This window comes from Heloderma suspectum, chromosome 11 (genome assembly GCF_057233095.1).
Source record: "Heloderma suspectum isolate Gila_16-S chromosome 11, 16-S_ref, whole genome shotgun sequence".
Lineage (NCBI taxonomy): Eukaryota > Metazoa > Chordata > Lepidosauria > Squamata > Helodermatidae > Heloderma > Heloderma suspectum.
The window spans coordinates 5,932,735-5,951,642 of NC_139468.1; the positions used below are offsets into that span (position 1 = coordinate 5,932,735).

General features: G+C 43.4%; 1 protein-coding gene across 1 annotated transcript in view; it reads left to right on the forward strand.

The window, feature by feature from the left end:
- The first annotated feature begins 4,784 nt into the window (after window positions 1–4,784).
- The window catches only part of MTMR10 (myotubularin related protein 10), a 53,843-nt gene continuing 39,719 nt past the window's right edge, over window positions 4,785–18,908 (forward strand). The window contains exons 1-2 of the mRNA XM_084816716.1: window positions 4,785–4,975; window positions 9,501–9,561. Coding sequence (XP_084672842.1) covers window positions 4,922–4,975; window positions 9,501–9,561 — 115 coding nt within the window. The 5' untranslated portion in view covers window positions 4,785–4,921. The remainder of the gene's footprint in view (window positions 4,976–9,500; window positions 9,562–18,908) is intronic.

Consider the following 18,908-nt stretch of genomic DNA (forward strand, 5'->3'; position numbering starts at 1 on the left):
TTAGACCCATTAGCTTTAAAAAGACCTGCTCTTGGTGGAGATGTGAACTGCTAGAACGGGTTTGATATGGATCAATGCAGCTGCCTGCATTTTTAGCCTCTCCTGGGGGGCGTGGCTAATGGGACTGCCGTGATGAGCACATCACCATTTACCACCACACCACTGGCTGTGATTGGGTGCTGAGTTGCACCATAGCCTATGCTCTGTCCTGGCTGCATGGCTGTGGTGGTTGTCGATGTAGGAGCTGCTACTGTAAAATTCCCCCTCCCATTTCCAAGGGACTTTTTTGCGCCAGCTCTGGGGCAGGTGTGAAGCTGTACTGTCAATAGTGGTGTGGCTGTAGATTGAAAGGGTATAAGACTTGGTGGACGTTTCCTCTCCCCTGTGCCTTCCACACAATTCCAGCCATTCTGCTGGCATATCTGTCACGTTCCACCAGCATATCTGTCATGGCGGCTGCCTATCTGGCATTCCACTGGCATAGTGGGCCCATAGTCCCTCAGCTGGTGGATCATCAGTATAATATGGCTCCTTTAATTAGTCAAAGGTTAATCCTTTAGCATTATGGCTAATGCTTACCAAAAATCCTTTAATTTTGTTACTAGCCTTCTATTCTGAGTTAGAGATTTTCTTCCTGTCCATTCCACAACTGCTGCTCCCCCCACCCCGGGTCTTTTAAAACAACCAAGCAAATATGTTACTTAAGGAAATATTTCAGCTAACTGGAATGAAAAAGTTAATTTTTCACAGAGCACTGGTCAAAGGGTTATGCCTAACTCCCGGGATTCACAGACAATAGTTTGTGAAAGGAATGCCACTCCTGTTTTCATTATAGGTTCATATACAATATAGAGGTGCTGGGATAAAATGACACTTGTTTTCTTCCCAGTTTTTTTAAAGGGGTAAAAATCCCCAAACTTAGTAACCTTGCTACCTAACTTTTACACTGGAAGTGTGTTCCTATTATGTCCAGTATAATTAAAAGTCTAAGAGCTGGATCCTGAGAGGTGGCTGGTGTGAAATCTACTATTTCTGTGGATTGGAGTCAGGGAGCAGGTTTCTGTGTCTCCCTACTCCTGGCACCTTGAGGCCCAAAACTCATTAAAAAAAAATCTTATGTAGGGACACAGAAGTCAGTGTGCAAGCCCTCCCTACCCCAATATGTCCTGCTTTGGTCCTGCATAAAAACCAAACAGGCAAGAAGGGGAACCAAGGCAGATCAAGGTATTCAGGGCTGTCAGTGATATTTTGAAGAAAGGGCTTTGCTTGAGACTTCTTTTTTGTCGACTTCTCAGAATTTAAGATTTGACTAAAACAACTTGGAATGCAATCTGATAGCACTGCCTGTACAAGTTTACTTCTGTACAACAGTTTTATGCAATTACCTAGTCACTTGGTTTTGTATGCCTAGTTATAATATTTAATATGCAGATGCCTTGCACTGTTTGCCTACACCCCATCAGCAAAAAACTCACATGTTCCTCAGCAAACTCAGGGGTGATACAATCCCACCCACAGAACAGTACTCACTGCACCGCATACACTACGGTATACTGCATGCTTCTTGTGACATCATTATGAAGTGGTGCATTGATTCAGCCTTCATTTTCAACCGTTTCTTTCTAGAATTTCAGTGATTACCTTTCATCAAATGAGTTAATCCATGAAAACATGGAACTCTCTTACATGATACCTTTTCTTATCTTTGTACTGCTCGACTTGTTTGTGTGACTATTTAAAAAACAACAACGAAAGATACATTAAGGAAGGATTGTGCCAAAAAATGGGAAGGCACACTAACAAACTCACTATTTTTTAAAAATCTGTCATGAAAAATAGCGTATTGCTTTGTTTCTTTAACTAGACGTAGAAAGAGAGTAGAACAGTTGACAAGCTCATTAATAAGTGGAGGAACTATGAGTTAGGATGGTTGGGTTCAAAGTGTTTCAGATTACTGGATTGGGGAAAGCAAGGGCCAATCTTCTCAAGGTCTAGCATTACCCACATATAAGTCAGAAAAGCTGCTTTTGTAGAGGTGGGGGGGGGGTCCATGATCAAAGAAGGAGGAGGAGCAGTGTTTAAAATCAGGAGAATGTAAATATATATTTTTCTCCGGGTCTGAATCTGGCAATCCTATTCCCGTGTGTACAGCCTGCCTCCTAATAGCAGCTAGATGAAGCTAAAAGCAGCTAGGCAAGAGGTGCAGGAAAAGCTGCGTCTCTGCAGCTTCTTTGACTGGTAGTGCAGTTTGGGTGGCTGCAACACTAAACCTCTGCTGTGAGAAAGAAAAGGTCTCCCCTCCCCCTGCACACTTTCCACACACTTGCCCCTCAGGTATTTTCCACTCCCCACTATGTGGCCATGCTCTCTTCTCCACTTAGAAAAGCACTGCTCTAAAAAAAATGTGATTCTTTTTTCCCTTGCTTATCCAGAAAGGCCTTTGACTGTGGAATGAATGTCACTGTTTTTTGTAGTGTTTTCTTTCCTAAAATCGAAAGGAAGCTTGAAAGGGTGGAGTGTAGAAATACTGGAAAAGAGATCATTATTTACTGCCATGTCTTTAAAACTGTCAAACAAAAACTCTAATGAGAAAACACAGGATGAAATCGAAGTGTGGGTTTGGCCGGGGGGAGGGAATGAAGGAGGCCTGTTGTTGTCGTTCAGTCGTGTCCGACTCTTCGTGACCCCATGGACCATAGCACGCCAGGCCTTCCTGTCCTGCACTCTCTCCTGGAGCGTGCTCAAGTTCATATTCATTGCATCGGTGATGCTATCTAGCCATCTCATCCTCTGCCGTCCCCTTCTCCTTTTGCCTTCAGTCTTTCCCAGCATCAGGGTCTTTTCCAGGGAGTTTTCTCTTCACATTAGGTGGCCAAAATATTTGAGCTTCAGCTTCACTATCTGTCCTTCCAATGAGCACTCAGGGTTGATTTCCTTTAGGACTGACTGATTTGATCTCCTTGCAGTCCAGGGGACTCGTAAGAGTCTTCTCCAGCACCACAGTTCGAAAGCATCGATTCTTCGGCGCTCAGCCTTCCTTATAGTCCAGCTCTCACAGCCATACGTTACTACTGGGAAAACCATAGCTTTGATGAAGGAGGCCTACATTTGGTTTAATCCAATGAGAATTTTTTACAAGCAACTCCAGTTGACCGTTAACATAGCGGAGTGTTTTGTTGCTTTCAGATCTCTTAACATAGGCATGAATTACAACCTTGGATTCTAGAGGGTAATGCTGTTCATGCTGATTAACAAGAGTCCTGATATTGCACTGACTCCCATACTACTGAAGGTATGAGATTCATTGCTATCTGACAAAGGGAAGCTAGAAGATCTTCCAGATGCAATGCTAAATCTTTTAAACTGAAGAAGCTCTGACTTGCTGATTTACATATTTATTTATCTGAAATATTTATATCCTACTTAATTGCTCTCCAGAAGCTCTCAAAGTGGCTTACAAGAGATTCTTAATATAGAATCACACTAAAACTCACTACAGGAATGTAAATTACATGATATCCACATGGAAGCAAGGTTATTTAAGTAGCATTTCTTGCCCTTGTTCTTCCCTGTTGTCATACCAGGCACTGGCAGCAGCTCCCACCAAAATCCTTTGAGGCAATGGTGTGGCTCTGAGCAGCTGGAATTCACTCATCCCCTGACCGAAACTGTCTTCCCTTGTTGAGTGTCATGGTATGTTTTTGGTTTTTAAAAGCCCTCTTTGCTCAGACAGTTGCAGCACCTCAATACAAGCAATAGTGGTAGGACCTGTGTCTCGGTCTCTCTTTCTTAATTGATGTGAGCCACTCTGGGAGACCTTGTTTGTCTGAAAAGTAGGATTCAAATATAAACAAACAAACAAACAAATAAATAAATATTATTTATTACAAGTAAAACAGAAACACGTACAAGTCAAAGAACGAAACATACAATACGTCAAAACACCAGATAAGACAAGACAGAAGAGAGTACTCTCCATTGCAAATCAAGTTATATTTACAGTATTTACAATAAAAGACAATAAAAGGAATATACGCAAAGAATATTCAAGAAACAGTTTTGTCTCACTTACATCCTTCTTAATGACTGAAGCGTATTTGTTGCTTGCTGACACTAGCGCCCTGACTAAACACAGCTGTCTTACTACAACGCGTCATTTATTGTCTCCAGATGGTTTGGCCTACAACTCCCATCAGCCCTAGCGAGCATAGCCAACGGTGAGGACTGATGGGAGTTGTAGGCCAAAACATCTGGAGGGCCACAAGCTTCTCACCCCGGCACAGAACATCGGCCTTAGTTGCTGTCAAGCATTCTCCGCTACCTCCTTGAACAAAGGCTTGTGCTCGGAAAATGACAACCAGCCCAGCCGCCCGCCCCTTCCCAGAACCCTTTGCGGGTCCCCTTGACAAGGCTCGGAGGAGCGCCTGAGGCCTAGGACAGACTTGAAGAATGGGGGGGGGAGGAAATCCTACCGCTCTACACTTTTGTCCCCTCCGCTCCGCCGTACGGGGCCGCCTCCCTCCCGCTCCCCTCCCACAACCCGGCCGCGCAGACCTTAGCCGCGGTTGCTAGGAAACGGGCGGCGGCGGCCGCATCCTCTTCCCCCTCCCTTCGGCTGGTGACGCAGGAGCGGAGCGGGCGGCCGCGCTCCCCATTGGTCCGCCCTTGCGGAGGCCACCCCCCCATCCCGAGGGGCGGGGCCTCGGCCGCCCGAGGCGCTTCCAGTCGGCGAGGCGCGGCGTCGCGCCTCAGAGCGGCGGGAGCCCGGCGGGGCGGGGCGAGGCGAGGGAGCGCGTGACGGCGGGGGCGGGGCGAGGCCGACCCCGGCGCCCTCCCGTGAGGTGGGGCCGCAAGCCCGGGGCCCGAGCTGCGAGGGAGAGGCGGCCTGCCGCGCTCGGGAGTCGCCTCCGCCGCCAGCGTCATGTTTTCCCTCAAGCCCCCCAAGGCCACCTTCAAGTCCTACCTTTTGCCTCAGGTAAAGCGAGGGGGGGGGAGGAGGAGGAGGAGGAGGAGGAGGAGGAGGAGGAGGAGGGGGGTCGTGACTTTGGACTTACTCGCGAGGAAGCCCCTCTGGCGGGAGGGGAGGGGAGGGGAGGGGAGGGGAGATGAGTACGGCGGGGCTACCATCCTCGGGCACGCAGGGCTTGCTCGCGAGTAAGCCCCGGTTTACCCCGTGTCCTTTCTCCTGAGGAGCCGGGCAGAGATCCGCGGTAGGCGCACGCTTGCTTGCTCCGGAGCCCGCCTCTTTCCCCCGACCCCTCCAAAGGCGTCCTGTGGGGCCGACGCCCGAGCGGACGGCAGCCTTGCGGCTCGCCCCGGCTCGCCCTCCGAGGCGAGGTGCGCAGGGGCCAGCCTGCGCCGCTGGGCACGCACCCTGTGGGGCTGGCTTGCGCCTTAAGCAAGCGTCGCGCTGACCCGCCGCGCGCGGCTTTGCAGCCTCGCAAGTCGACCCTCTGCATGCCTGCCTGCTTATTTTCATGATGCTTACTAATTTAATTTCCGCACCGCCCAATAACCAAAGATCTCTTGTGTGGTTCACAGCGGTTTACGAAATCACAGCTACAAGTCACTTATGCCCAAGGCAGCCTCCCCCAACCTGGTGCCCTCCAGATGTGTTGGAATGCAAGCCCCATCTTTCCCGGCTGGCGTGGGAATGATGGGAGTTGCATCCCGACACATCTGGGGGATGCCAGGTTGGGGAAAGCTGCTTTTCAAACCTAACTGGGAGTAAGTCCTGGGCTTACTTCTGAGTAGACATGCGTAATGCGCTCATTAGAATTCCGGATTGGTTCCTTGTGCAGGTTTCCCCAGAAGCCATTCCTGTTGAGTTTGGTAGACATGTTGCGTTTGACCCAAGCACCACAGTGCCAAAAGCATGCCTAATCCAAAAGAAGAAGAAATGATTTGTCAGCTCTAGGATATCGCCTTGAAAGTGGCACATTTCTTGAAACTCCCTTGTGACTAGTTTTCTTTTTTAAGGCTCCAACTTTCCCTTGTGGTTAGTGAAATGAGGTGGGGACTCTCTTGGATTGCTAGTCTCATTACAGTAAGGGATGCCGCAGGATGGAAAAAATCGTTAAATGACTTCTTTTTGCACTTTGCAAGTATGCATTCCTCCCTACTTCTATTCCTGTATACGTTCATCTGGAATTGACTGAAGTATAGTGGGTTTTGCCTCCACGGTTGCTGACACTGTCACACATTTGGGATCTTGGGATGCGAAGGGCCCATCCCCCAACCACGTGAACCGATCACCTCTGGTGACACCTCACATACATCCCCTGGCCATACTTTGGCAGCTGGTTTAAAGATGTGGCATTCTCATATACTTCACAACACTTGTAAATGATTGTTACGACAAGTTATATCTCTGGTTGGCTCCCCACACAACAACTCAATTTCTAGGACTTATAAATGTCTGGTTAATAATTTGAAGAAATGGTTAATGAGTGTTTAGGTGTTACTTACGGTTACTACCTTTTCCTGATAGCTGTTAAAAGCACAGAATGCCTGTGTGACTGGTAGAAATTCAGCAGGTGCACAGTTCTACATTCCAGCATTTAGAAGCTAGAGAAAAAAACTGCACATATGGAGCTGATAGATACAGTATATAAGTTCAGAAAAATATAATCCTTGGAGCAAGCGAATTTATTTTCAGTTATTTTGTGACATATTAACAGCTCCAAATATTTGAATATTGCTTATTGAGTGTGTGTGTGATTTCTGATTTCTTTTTAAATATCCCACCTCTGTTGGAATAAACTGGTAAAAGCTTCAGTCCAAACAAATAATGAGTCAGCCAGTGTTTTTTTTAAAAAAAACCTGTTTGAAGGATTAAAATGCTACAATTGGGGTTTTTCTAGAATAGACATATATCAGATGTCTGAGACTATTTTTGGTACTATTGATTGTGATATAACTAGTGTTCAAGCACAGGATCATTTTAACAGAGATAAATTTTCTGCATTCAAAACAATGTTGCCATTAAACCTAAAATTGGCTTCTAAAAGCAAACAAAAAAGGTATTTGTTATTAAAACTAAAGGGATGGCAGAAATTATTTTTTTCTCAATAGTGACAAAGGGTAAATTGGTGAGTTTTGCTGTGTGAGTAATTAAATCTAAAATTTTGAGGTGGGGACTGCTAGTTTTAAAAAGGTGAGTACCATTTCATACTAACATGCATGGGCACAACCAGAAAATGAACGAAAAAGGAAAAGCTGACACAGTTTCCTGTCAAAACTTGTTTACTAACTTTTTTTGGTTTAAAGCTGTGGTTCCCACCCTTTAGACTAAATGAGGAATGAGCGAAGTCTTCAGCAGGGAGGGGATGTTGCCTGTCGTGTTCCTACCACATAGAGAGGGGACCTGGCAGTGAGTCCCACCTGGCTGCATTGCATAAGAAGATCCCTGGTGGATCAAGCTCTGTCTAGTCCAGCATCCTGTTTCCCGCAGTGGCCAACCAGATGCCTCGGGGAATCCCACAAATGGCTCTTGAAGACAATAGCCCCCTTGCTGTTCTTCCCCAGGACCTGGCATTTAGTGGCACGCTGGCTCTGAATGTGAAGGTTCCATATTGCCATCAGTTCCCCAACTTCTGGGGAGGTGACAGGTCTTGTGGGAATTTGTACCTAATTTTGCACCCTATGATGACACAGTGTTACTGTGGCAGAGCTTCTGGTGGAGAATATGTGGACTATAGGCTGTAGGATCCTCCCAAGAGGCCACAAGGAAGGGTTGGGCGTCTTGGCAATTACCCGTCCCTCAACCAAAATAATCATTATTATTATTTTGCCTTTTTTTCTATGCCTTGCTTCCTGATGTGGAAGAACACTTCTTTCAGCCTCTTCTCTTTGTCTCTAGCATGTTTTCAAGATGCTAATATAAATAAAATAGCAGTTAACATTATTATTTCTGGCCATGCAATATTTAAATTGTATTGACAGATTTGTATTCAGTTACTGAAGGTGAATACTTTAAAGAGAGTTTATCCATTTTAACATTAGTCACCTTTGTAAAAAGTAATAGACAAGGCTATAAGCATGAATTGTGAAAGATAATTTAAAGACAATGACTTAGTTCACACATAACAACCAACCATAGGTTAATTAACCCATGGTTATTTGGGGCTGTGAGTGAGCACGCTGCCTCCCACCCACTTCCACTTTGCATAGTTTAACTAACAACCCAGGAACAGAGTGGGGCGTTCCTGGGTTCTTTGCTAAACTGGATGCAAAATGGAAGCAGTGAGCAGACGGAAGGCCCCACAACAAGCCATGGGTTGTTGTTATGTGCGAACTGGGTTGTAATTAGAACATTAGACTTAAAATAACACACACCAAACAAAAGCAAAGTTGTTCCAAAGGACACCCTCTTAAAGTACCTGAGAAACGAAAAGTAAAAACCCACAGTTTTCATGATCTTCCTCATGCTGAGCAGCGAGGTGGCTTGGTGGGTTTGCTTGGGAAGATTTTCCACAGTTGCAGTGCCACCACTGAGAAAGCCTTACCCAGAGCACTCCCAGATCTAATTCCCTGAATAGCAAAATCAACCCTCTTATCAATATGATTGTGAAATGATAATGATTGGCAGCATGTATTTCCTACCTTGCAGTGCCAAGTTGATAAGACTATATGGGGAGAGCAATCCTATGCCCCCTGCATACGACAGGCTCCGACCTCATAGTCAGGAGACTGCGCTCCTCACCCCTGCCCCCTTGTAGCTGGCAGCTACCTCTGTGGAGAGGAGTGTGGAGATGGGGGGGGGGAGGGGGCATTCATGGGAGTGGGGAGAGAAGTAGTCCAGGGTAGCTGACTTACGCCTTTTCCTATAGCCGCCCCAGCCTCCTTCCTTCCCCCTCCCCGAAGCCTCTGCTAGATGGGCAAAATCACCAGTCTAGGTTAAATGCAGAGCAGGAGGCATGAGGCCGCTCTGCATAGGATACTTGTAAGCCTCCAAGTTCAGGGGCTTATGAGTACCCAGCAACCCATAGGATTGCACTATAAGTTTCTTAATCCACTCTCTTAACAGCCAGTTAAAATACTGCCAAAAAAAGCAGCCTTGTTGAAAGCATAAACCCATACAATGTATTTGCCACAGAGAGCTAAGACTATCCCATAACTGCCTAAAATTGAGGACTAGGGGCAGTTCCATATATTGAGCATTTAGGAGTTCGCATAAAAATGTAATGTGTACAGAACAAATGTCTGCACTCAGCCTTGCCTATGATAGAGATAAATGGGTTGTGGAGCTGGGATTGGCTGTGCATCCATAGTGGAAGGTGGAACATGGGTATTTGACAGTGAAAAGTGTGAAGCCAAGTTGATAAGAGAGCTCATTAGAAGATCAGAGTTCAGTAATCTTGGGGCATGGGTGTATATATTCTTAATTGTGGGTAAGTGCTCTTAGTTAAAAAAAATATAAGTTTTAGGCTGTGTCTACACAAAAGATGCAGATTATTTTAAGTATTACTACATACATTTTCTCTGTTAATGTGTTTCAGGCTGAGGACAAGATAATGCCAGAGCCCAGGCTTAAGAAATTGGAGCCAGTTCTTTTGCCAGGTAAACATTCCATACATCTGTTGAAGTGGGCTTTGGCCAAGATACATTTCTGCTGACATATTTGTTAGTCTATAAGATGTATCAAGATTCTTGTTGTTTCTTAAGGTTTTAATGTTTATTTGGACATCTGCGCCATTTCTTTAAAATTGAAGACTTCTGTTTTACTTTAATTAGTAGCTTGAATTTGCTCTACATACTGTAAATATTCACACATTCAATGCAGATGCTTGGGATTCCTGGCCCCCCCTTCCTTGGGAGGTTCTGTAACTTTCTCTAGTTGTCCACTCTTTATCAAAGAAACCTATATTCAGGATTCGATAAATGTACTTGTCTCCTTGCTATAGGGGTGTGCTCCTCCATCTGGTAAGCACTCATGCTTCCAACAAAAGCCTTGCTTGTGGGAAATTGCCTCTTCTTTCCACCCAGGTGTATTTCCTGCAAGATAGGGTGTTTTTTTTAAGTTCCAGCAACACCTCACTGCAGATTTCTACCAATACCTGATGGATACTACTGTGTCCCCTTACTACACTGTGGAGGAAAAAATGGGTAGTCTTTCCTTTTCTGTTCAGTTTTTGCAGGAGGCAGCAGGAAAATGTTGCACTTGAGCTTTCTCCAAAAGTCCAACTTGCAGGGGGAAAAGCCACCTCTCTTTTCTTTCTCCAAGAACAAGGTGGGATGGAAAAATGGTTTCGCTCCGAGTTGGGTGTTGTGCAGAAAGTGCCAGCCTCACTGCTCCATCTTGCAAAAACTAAATGGAAGAAAAAAGCCACCTTGCCTTTCTTCCCTGCCCTCCATGATAGTTCCTTTCCATTCGTTTTCTTTTCTTGCAGGAGGTAGCAGAAAAAGCACAGCTGGCACTTTTTTTGGCAAAAACTCAACTCATGGTAAAACCATCTCTGCTTTCCTGCATGGAGGATGGGGAAGAAGGGAGAGGCGGCTTCCATCCTGCAAGTTGTACTTTTACGGAAAGCAGCAGTAGCTTTCTGCTTCTACCTCCTGCAACATCCCAACGGGACGGGAATTAACCCATTCTTTTCTTCATGGAAAGCTGAGAGGGTGGGAAGAGAGGGAAAGATGGCTTCTCTCCCTTTCTGTTGGGCTTTTGGAGGAGTCAGCAGTAGCAACATACTGCAGATACTGTATGCAAAAGCACAGTTTGTAGGATGGAAGCCACCTCTCCCTTCTCCCCTTGCCCCCCTGCCATGTAGAGTAAGGGAAGGTTAGTTTCTGTCCCTTCCCTTTGAGGTTTTGCAGGAGGCAGCAACAGCAAGGCACAGCTTGCTCTTTCTGCAGAAGACCAACTCAAGGGCAAGCACCCCTTCCTTGTCTGGGCTAACACCCCTTCCTCCCTCCTCCTCTCTGCACATGCCATGGGACTTGGGGAAGGGAGGGGTCAGTGGTCACAAGCCAAACTTTGTTGACTGCTGCCTATCCTGAGGCATTAGTATTTTGTGTTAACATCTGCAACAAGTAAAAGTAATGAGAAAGTGTTCAGTGTCACAGATGGTTATCTTACAGCTTTCTCTGTTTTGGTTGCCAGATTTATCACTTGCAACGAGAGCTCTGTAGGCTAAGCTTCACAGTTGTGCAAACCAACATTTCCACAGCTTTGAATTTCAGAAATGCGGCCCTTTATGATCTGTTGGTTCACATCTTCCATCCTTAACAGGTGTCTGTCATAGACCTGCCCCATGCACCTACAAAATCTATTGTGTGGTGTTGATTAATGTTTATTTTACAGTATGCTCACTCTGAAACTGCACTTCAGGGACCTACATCTCAGCTTTTCTCCATTCACTCATGTATCTTGATGAGAGATTAAGGGCACAATCCTAGGAATATAGTCAGCAGCCTTTGAATTCAAAGGCTGCCAAGTATCCAATACAGGGCAGCTGGAGTGCGGAGGTGATCTTTGCCTCTGCTCTCCAGCTGCCCTGCATTTCTGCTAGTCTGGCAATTTTGCCCATCTAACAGCGGGAGGTAAGGAGGATGGGATGGCTGTAGGAAACACCGTGTGGCCAATGCCCCGGTCTCCTCCCCTCCCTGCCCCTGGGAAAGCCTTTTTCCCATCTCCCCACTCTGTTTCCAAGTGCAGAGACACAGCCAGAACCGTGCTGGTTACGAGGGAGTGGGGGTGGGGATTGCGGTTTCTGGGCTCCAAGGTTGGAGCCCTGTTTCTGAGATCAGAGCCCAGAAACCAAATAATCCTGTGTCCTCCCAGATGCTATCTAGGGGACATAACATTGTCCCCTAAGTGACAAGAGACTTTAACTTTGGTGCTGATCCAGCCGGTGCTGAAAGTGGCCTCCAAGGACTGTAGGATTCACCTTCTAACTTCAGTTTGTTTGTGTGATACTATGTTATGTTGGGATGGGGATGAACTCTGCATCCAGCACATGTGGGGCAATGGTCTGTATTTGGTGCTTCATGTACATGTGTGCAGTGATATTTCAGCAGTCACCTGGACGTGGGCTGAGGGCAAGATTGCTACTGAATTGTCTAAAATGCAGCTTAAAACTGTTAACTGTTACTTCTGTGAAAGACTGCTGGAAAACATGCATATGCAAGTATACTAATAAGTAACCATAATGTTTTAATTTGGCTGTTTCTGTGCTGAACTTTGGTTTTCAGCACTGCCGCTCTCATCTTTGTTATAACTGATGTGGTCACAAGCACAGAGAGATCCTGACTTATTCTGCTCATGCCTTGGCTGCATTCCACCATAGTGTGCATTCCACCACAGTACATGCAGCCTAGTTTTTCATGCTTTGTGATTTATTGGTATTTGAGATCTCTCCACACTTGGGAACGTGGTCCCACTTCTAAGTCATGTGAGGGGTGGGAGCAGTTGCTGGGTTGTGAGCTGCTGAGATCTTAAAGGAATCCCATACAGGAGGAGGCATGCTGTTCCCCAGGGAATAGCTCCCAGATAATTTTAGCATGGTACTCTGTAAACATACATCACAAAGAGATAAGGCAACCCTCCCTGTAAGTTAGCGTATTGGGGTTAAACCTGTCACAGATTTTAAGTTAGCATTCTTAGTTGAAAGAATGGTGCAGCTCTCTGCATGCATTCTTCCTGGTGCTTTGACCTGTGGTATGTATTTGTGCAACCTTCTAAAACGGCAGGCAACAGTAGGAGATGGTTGATGTGGTGGATTGGAGATTGCTGATCCTACAAAGTACAGTCTGCCTAAAGGGGGATTAGGATGTCTTGACACATGGGAAGATATAAAATTTAAGCAAGGAAAAGGTGTGTAAAACTGGTACCCTGTAGGGCACCTAGTGAAGGTCATTTAATGTATATTTGCTCATCCTACTATCCGTAAGCTACCCTGTTCTACACTTGGGATGTTTGTGGCAAAAATGTGCAGTTCTCTCCCCCCACTTACAATTGATGTGGGGATTCTAACCCAGGCTGCCTTCATAATAGCATCTACTGCAGTACTTAACTATGCAGTATTTACTATGCAACATATGCCTATTTTGGGTTTCATTTGCATATGCCACACAGCAAATTGCTCCCTGGAGCCTTTTAAACTAAATTTCAATACTGGCTTAGAATGTTTTGCATTCAGTGTCTAATGTGAATGCATCCAAAAATACAGCAAAGTACTTATCTCTGCCAGAGGAGGAAAAAAAGGCTGGAACATCCTCTTCTGCTCTGCATTCCACTTCCTCTGCCTGGCTGTTCTCTATTCAGTAAGATGCAGCTACAAGTTCCATTTTTTGTCCTTTCCAGAAATATCACCTTAGCATCAGGTTTATACGTAGAAGGTTTTTAATACTTAAACCTCATTCTCTCTCTACCCTTTTCCGTCAGGAACGAATATGGCAGGACTTATTTTTCATCCTTTTTTTCATTTTTATTATATTTCTATACTGCCCCATAGCCGTAGCTCTCTGGGAAGTTCACAAAAATAAATCCATCAAAAATCCATTATACAAGTACAAAACTATTTACATAAAAAACATATAAACACATAGAACACACACAAACTGAAAGTATATGTAGTTTAGAAAATGGGCTGAAGATGCTTTGATATGAAGCATTATGTAAATTCAAATCATTATTTTTCATCTCGTTACCTTTGCCTCTTCCATTCCTCCTCCTCTTATTTGTGTGTAGATTTGTTTACTGCTCCTTCCCTTTGTCTTACACAGTCAAAATCTCAATGGTAGTACTATATTAATAATGAAAGGGTAAATTCCTGTGCCTCAACTTTGAACTCAAAAGCTGAGATTATAATCCTGTAACTTTATTGTATCATTGCTTAGAATTTAAGCCTTGGATGGATTTTATGTTTTTAAAAAGTCAGGGTGGTGAATGTACACCAAATTTAGTATGTTCATCCTTTTTTTTTTTTTCATTTTTATTATATTTCTATACTGCCCCATAGCCGTAGCTCTCTGGGAAGTTCACAAAAATAAATCCATTAAAAATCCATTATACAAGTACAAAACTATTTACATAAAAACATATAAACAGATAGAACACACACAAACAACATATAACTAAAAAAATCTTTAAAAAATCAACCAAAGACAATCCAGGACCTGATTAAAAACTCATTATATGCTGCCAAATGCCTAAGAGGGCAGTTTAACCTGGCACTGAAAAGATAATTCTGGTGCCAAGTGGGCCTCGTGAGGGAGATCATTCCATAATTGGGGGGCTACCACCAAGAAGGCCCTCTCCTATGTTGCCACCTTCCAAGACTCCCTCAGAGGAGGCACCTGGAGGAGGACCTTAGATGCTGAACGTAGTATACAGGGCGCTCCATCAGGTGCATCCATTTTTCTCTCCCCGCCCCCCATTGCTAGGTGTTTAGTTAATTCAAATCAGAATATTGGAAAATTATGTATACAATTTATGCTATGAGACCATTTCTCAATAAAGAAATTACAGTACTTGCCAATTAGATAAGTACCTTGGAGTACCCAAAGCACTTCACACGCATCATCTTTGCGTGGTCCTGTTAGAGATTACAGAATTTTTTAAAATATTCAGGTCCTGTAACCTCATCATAAAGATCTGAACATTGAATTGGAGAGCCAGCATGGACAGCTCAGTTTCCTTCCCCTTTTTTCTAAAAAATAATGATCCATCTTGAATGAGCTAAAAAAGTGTTTTTGATATGCAAATGAGATCCACAACAGGTGGTCTGGTGGAAGACAGTGCAAAGTGTCTTACACCTGCTTAAGGAGAAATTAGTTGATTTGCTTTATCAGGGTTAGGATTGTAGTAATGGTTCTTCTAATGGTAATGCTACTGCATAGTAGCAGTAGTAAAATGTACACAAGCCTCAAGTTTTTCGATACAATAAATATGGTTGACTTTCAGGTTGCACACATGGAACCGCAGCTGTTCAAAGCCCTCTTATGAGATGGACAAGCATATAGCATTAAAGAGACTTGGCAAAAATAACAGTAAATGGCAGTAACATCACTTTGTTAGAGCGTGATGGAAACTTCCTCACACTTGTCCAGATTTAGTTAAATAGCTGTTTCTACTAACGGTAGAATGAGCAAACCAGAGACAAAAATATGTGTCTTTTGAGGTCAATATTTCGAAATAGGGCACAGTAGACCATAGTGTTGAGGAAATCATGAATATTTAGACTCTTGTCAACCAAATTGAATGGACATTTACTTTCTGACTCATGGTGTAACACTGTTCTGCCCAATAGCAACCTTCCCTTGCTTCTGGAAAGTTCTGGACATTCATGCTTCAAGTGAGTGATCTCGCTTAGTGTCCTTGCATGTTCACAGAGAAGGGCAAAACAATCCTTAATTTTACAATTGTATCTTAAGGCAGATATAAATCGTGTAGTGCAAAAGGCAGATGGACTGTATGACTTTTTAAGAGCAAAATCCAATGCATGTTTAGACAGAAAAAGTCCAACAATTATCAGCATTCCCCAGCATTGGTGGCTGGGGAATGCTGGGAGTTGTAGGAGTTTTCTCGCTCTAAACATGCATACGATTGCACCCTAAGTGTGCTTTTGAGTAGTCTAAAGGCTCTGTTGTTGAAAATAGACGTATTTAATTTGTGATTGCAGCCAATTTGTATGTATGCTTGTTCAGAAAATACATGGATTAGAAAGTTGGCTACTTCATCTAAATAAATGATTTGAATCTGTCTTTATGAACTATTGATTTTTGTCACTAAGAATATTAATCCAACTTAATCAACACAACATTTTCTGTATCCTCCACCCACCCACCCAAAATACTTTGGGTAACTGTCTAGATGTAATTCCCGTTTTTCTGTAGTGCCATCTTCTTCCTCATGGTTCTTACCTATTTTATAAATACGTTGACCATAAGCGTAACATTGTAGTCGCCTTGATTCTAAAGGACAGTTTCATTCTGGGTTGTTCTAATGTGTGCAGTTCTATATTAAGAGCTAAAATAAATTCTTACATTTGTGGTTCTGTGCCTGGGGTTGAATTACGATTCTGGTTATTTTGAGGTTGGAATCATTCATGTGGTAACATTCTATCTTTACACAGATGTAAGCTCCTAACAGAGTCTGCATACAACTTCTTAAAGATAGGTAAAACTATAGAGCAAATCTGTCATCCATTTAAAATTAAGCTTTGGACTGGTGCAAATTATTGAATTATCTAAGAATCTGCTCGCATGCTTGATATAATTCAAGTGATAGCAAAGATTGTGGTTGAAGCTACTTCTTCATGTGTTGTTGCTTTTTCTTTTGTGTGGTTTAAAACCGATGGGCCTTTTTGTATTATGGCTTTCACTACAGGATTACAATGTAATCCTATATATGTCTACTTAGAAGCCCACTGAGTTCAATGGGACTTACTCCCAGTAAGCGTGCCTAGGTCTGAAGCCTTTGTCAACTACTTTTATGAGTTTGCAGTGCACATTTATACATCAGGCTTCCCCAGCCTGGTGTCCTCTAGTTGTTTTGGACTGCGACTCCTGTCGGCTCCAGCCAGCATGGTTAATGGGCAGGAATGTTAGGAGTTGTAGTCCCAAACTTCTGGAGGGCACCTGGTTGGGGATGGCTGCTATACATGTCTAGTTAGAATTAAGCCCTATCAAGATCAGTGGAACTACCTCCAAGGTAAGTGCGTGTAGGCTGCAATCCTGTACACTCTTATTGAGGAGTAAAAACTCAGTTATGTCTGAGCAGATGTGAATGGAATTGCAATGTAGTTGATTTGGCAGTTCGGGCATTGATTGGGGCGGCGTGCAACTCTGCGGGGAAGAAGAGACAAGGGGATATGGAACAATCAAGAGCGGTGCTGAGGCATGTGTAGAACTTCGCAGTCACTTGTTGGTGCTACTTTCCTTTAAATACAGAATAGTTAGACTCCAAAACTACATATTTCCCAAATCAGGTTTTTGGCAGTTCATTGTTGATCTGACCTTCATGTGCCATTGTTAAAAAACCAGGTACTTATTTGCTGCTCTGATGCAGAGAATTGTTATGACTGACTTGGCAACAGATGGGAACGTTGATTTTTAAAGTGTATTCTTAAATATTTGGCAGTTGACGTAGGCAAAAATTCCATGTGTGACTATCATTATGCAATGTAGGATATACATAAGGGTCATGCATGATCCAACGAAGATGTATGTTTGGGCAGGGCTGAAGTGCACATCCATCTGGAAGCTCTTTTGGAGCTTCTAATGCAGCCAGTTGCTCTGCTGAACAGACACCCAAGAAGAAGCCTGACTCAGCAGTATAAGCAGCTGCTGTGGAAGCTTCAAAGAAACCCTAGCCTAGGCTATGCTTTGTTTATGTATTGCAGCAAAGGTCAACTTCTTAAAGACTGCAGTTCAGGTATTTCACTTTTAGCGCAAGAAACATGTCATGCATTTGGGGTTCTGTTGGGTCTGGGAACTGAAGTCCTGGTGTATTCGATAAAGGCCAGACAGCTGGGATATAAAGCAGAGCATTGATTCTGTGGGTGATTTGGGGCTCTCATGGATAATGATAAACAGTTCCCACTAATTGTTCATTGCTGCAAAATTAGGGCTGTCATCTGATTAAGCTTTGTAATTAACTAGTTGATTAAACTTACATAGATTTGCATATGAATGAAAACAATAAGTCTGAAGACTGAAGATTGTGCTGTTTAATTTTTATATGATGCATGAACCTGTCACAGCAAGTACCATTGTAGAAGAGGCATTCCCTTGTGCGTGGGAGAAAGAGAGAGGAGAGGGGGTGTAATAAACCTTTGTAAGTGTTTACTCTTAATTTTAAAAACTGTTTCTCTTGTTATGCAGGGCACCTTTTAAATCAGTTAAACTAAACAGTTCATTGACTTTTTATGGCACACAAGGCCTTCAACATTCAGGGCACATTGGAATATAAATTTCTATGTTCTCTCAGTTTAGGTTACTACTGTAGATTTTGATAGCCATTTCCTGGAATGTTATGGTCTGGAACTGGATCTGGTTTTGTTAGCAGAACAGCTATGTAAGGGAGAATGTATGGAAATAGGGCAGGGGGTTAATCTCATTGGGCATTAAGTGTGTTTTGGATTTACCACAAATGATAGCATATGTTATGTGAGTTGTAAAGGTATTGCTGTGATGAGGCAAACTGCTAGTTATCCAGATTAGCAAAGATAATTACTTTGTGCATACTTGTAACTTCAAAGTAGGGAATTGTTTCATACACATTTTCTGGAAAAGGGTCAACTTCTTTGGACAGGTGTTAACACTAAAAGTACGAATCTGTGAACAGTCTGAAAAGTCTCGCACTTCCTTTGTTCAGATTTTCTTATTTCACCAGAATAGCTTCTCTCTCATTCCCCTAACTTTAAATACCCATAATGCCAAAATACTCTGCTGGAAAATGTTACTATCACTCTTTCTCCATTGTCCAAATAATTTGATCACTATACTTAATTATAAAAGTGCCTCATTCTGAACGTTTTCCAATGTAATTTGCCATCAGTTTCTGCTTCCTAAGTATTAATTCACAGGGAAGAATATTGAATAAAATCTGAACAGGTGGCAACAGTTAACAGAGCAGTGTGCAATTACTCCTAGATTTCTTGTGGGGCCACTAACACATTGTCAGAGCTCATGAAAATTCCCTTAAAGGATTTGCAGAAAGCACTTCATGAGCTTACAAGTAGAATCTCCTTCAAATGGTGTTTTTCCCTTTTGAACTTCAAAATAGCTACTGAAGATGCAGAACAGAAGACTCATTTAGAAGTGGATTAGAGGAAATTTACATTTAAATGCTTAGTGCATGCTAATAAACCCATTCTGTTTTAATATTCAGCTCTTTGATGAGGACATATTTGACTGAATATGTTAGGAGACATAATCTGGTTTGATGAATTCAATTTGTTTTC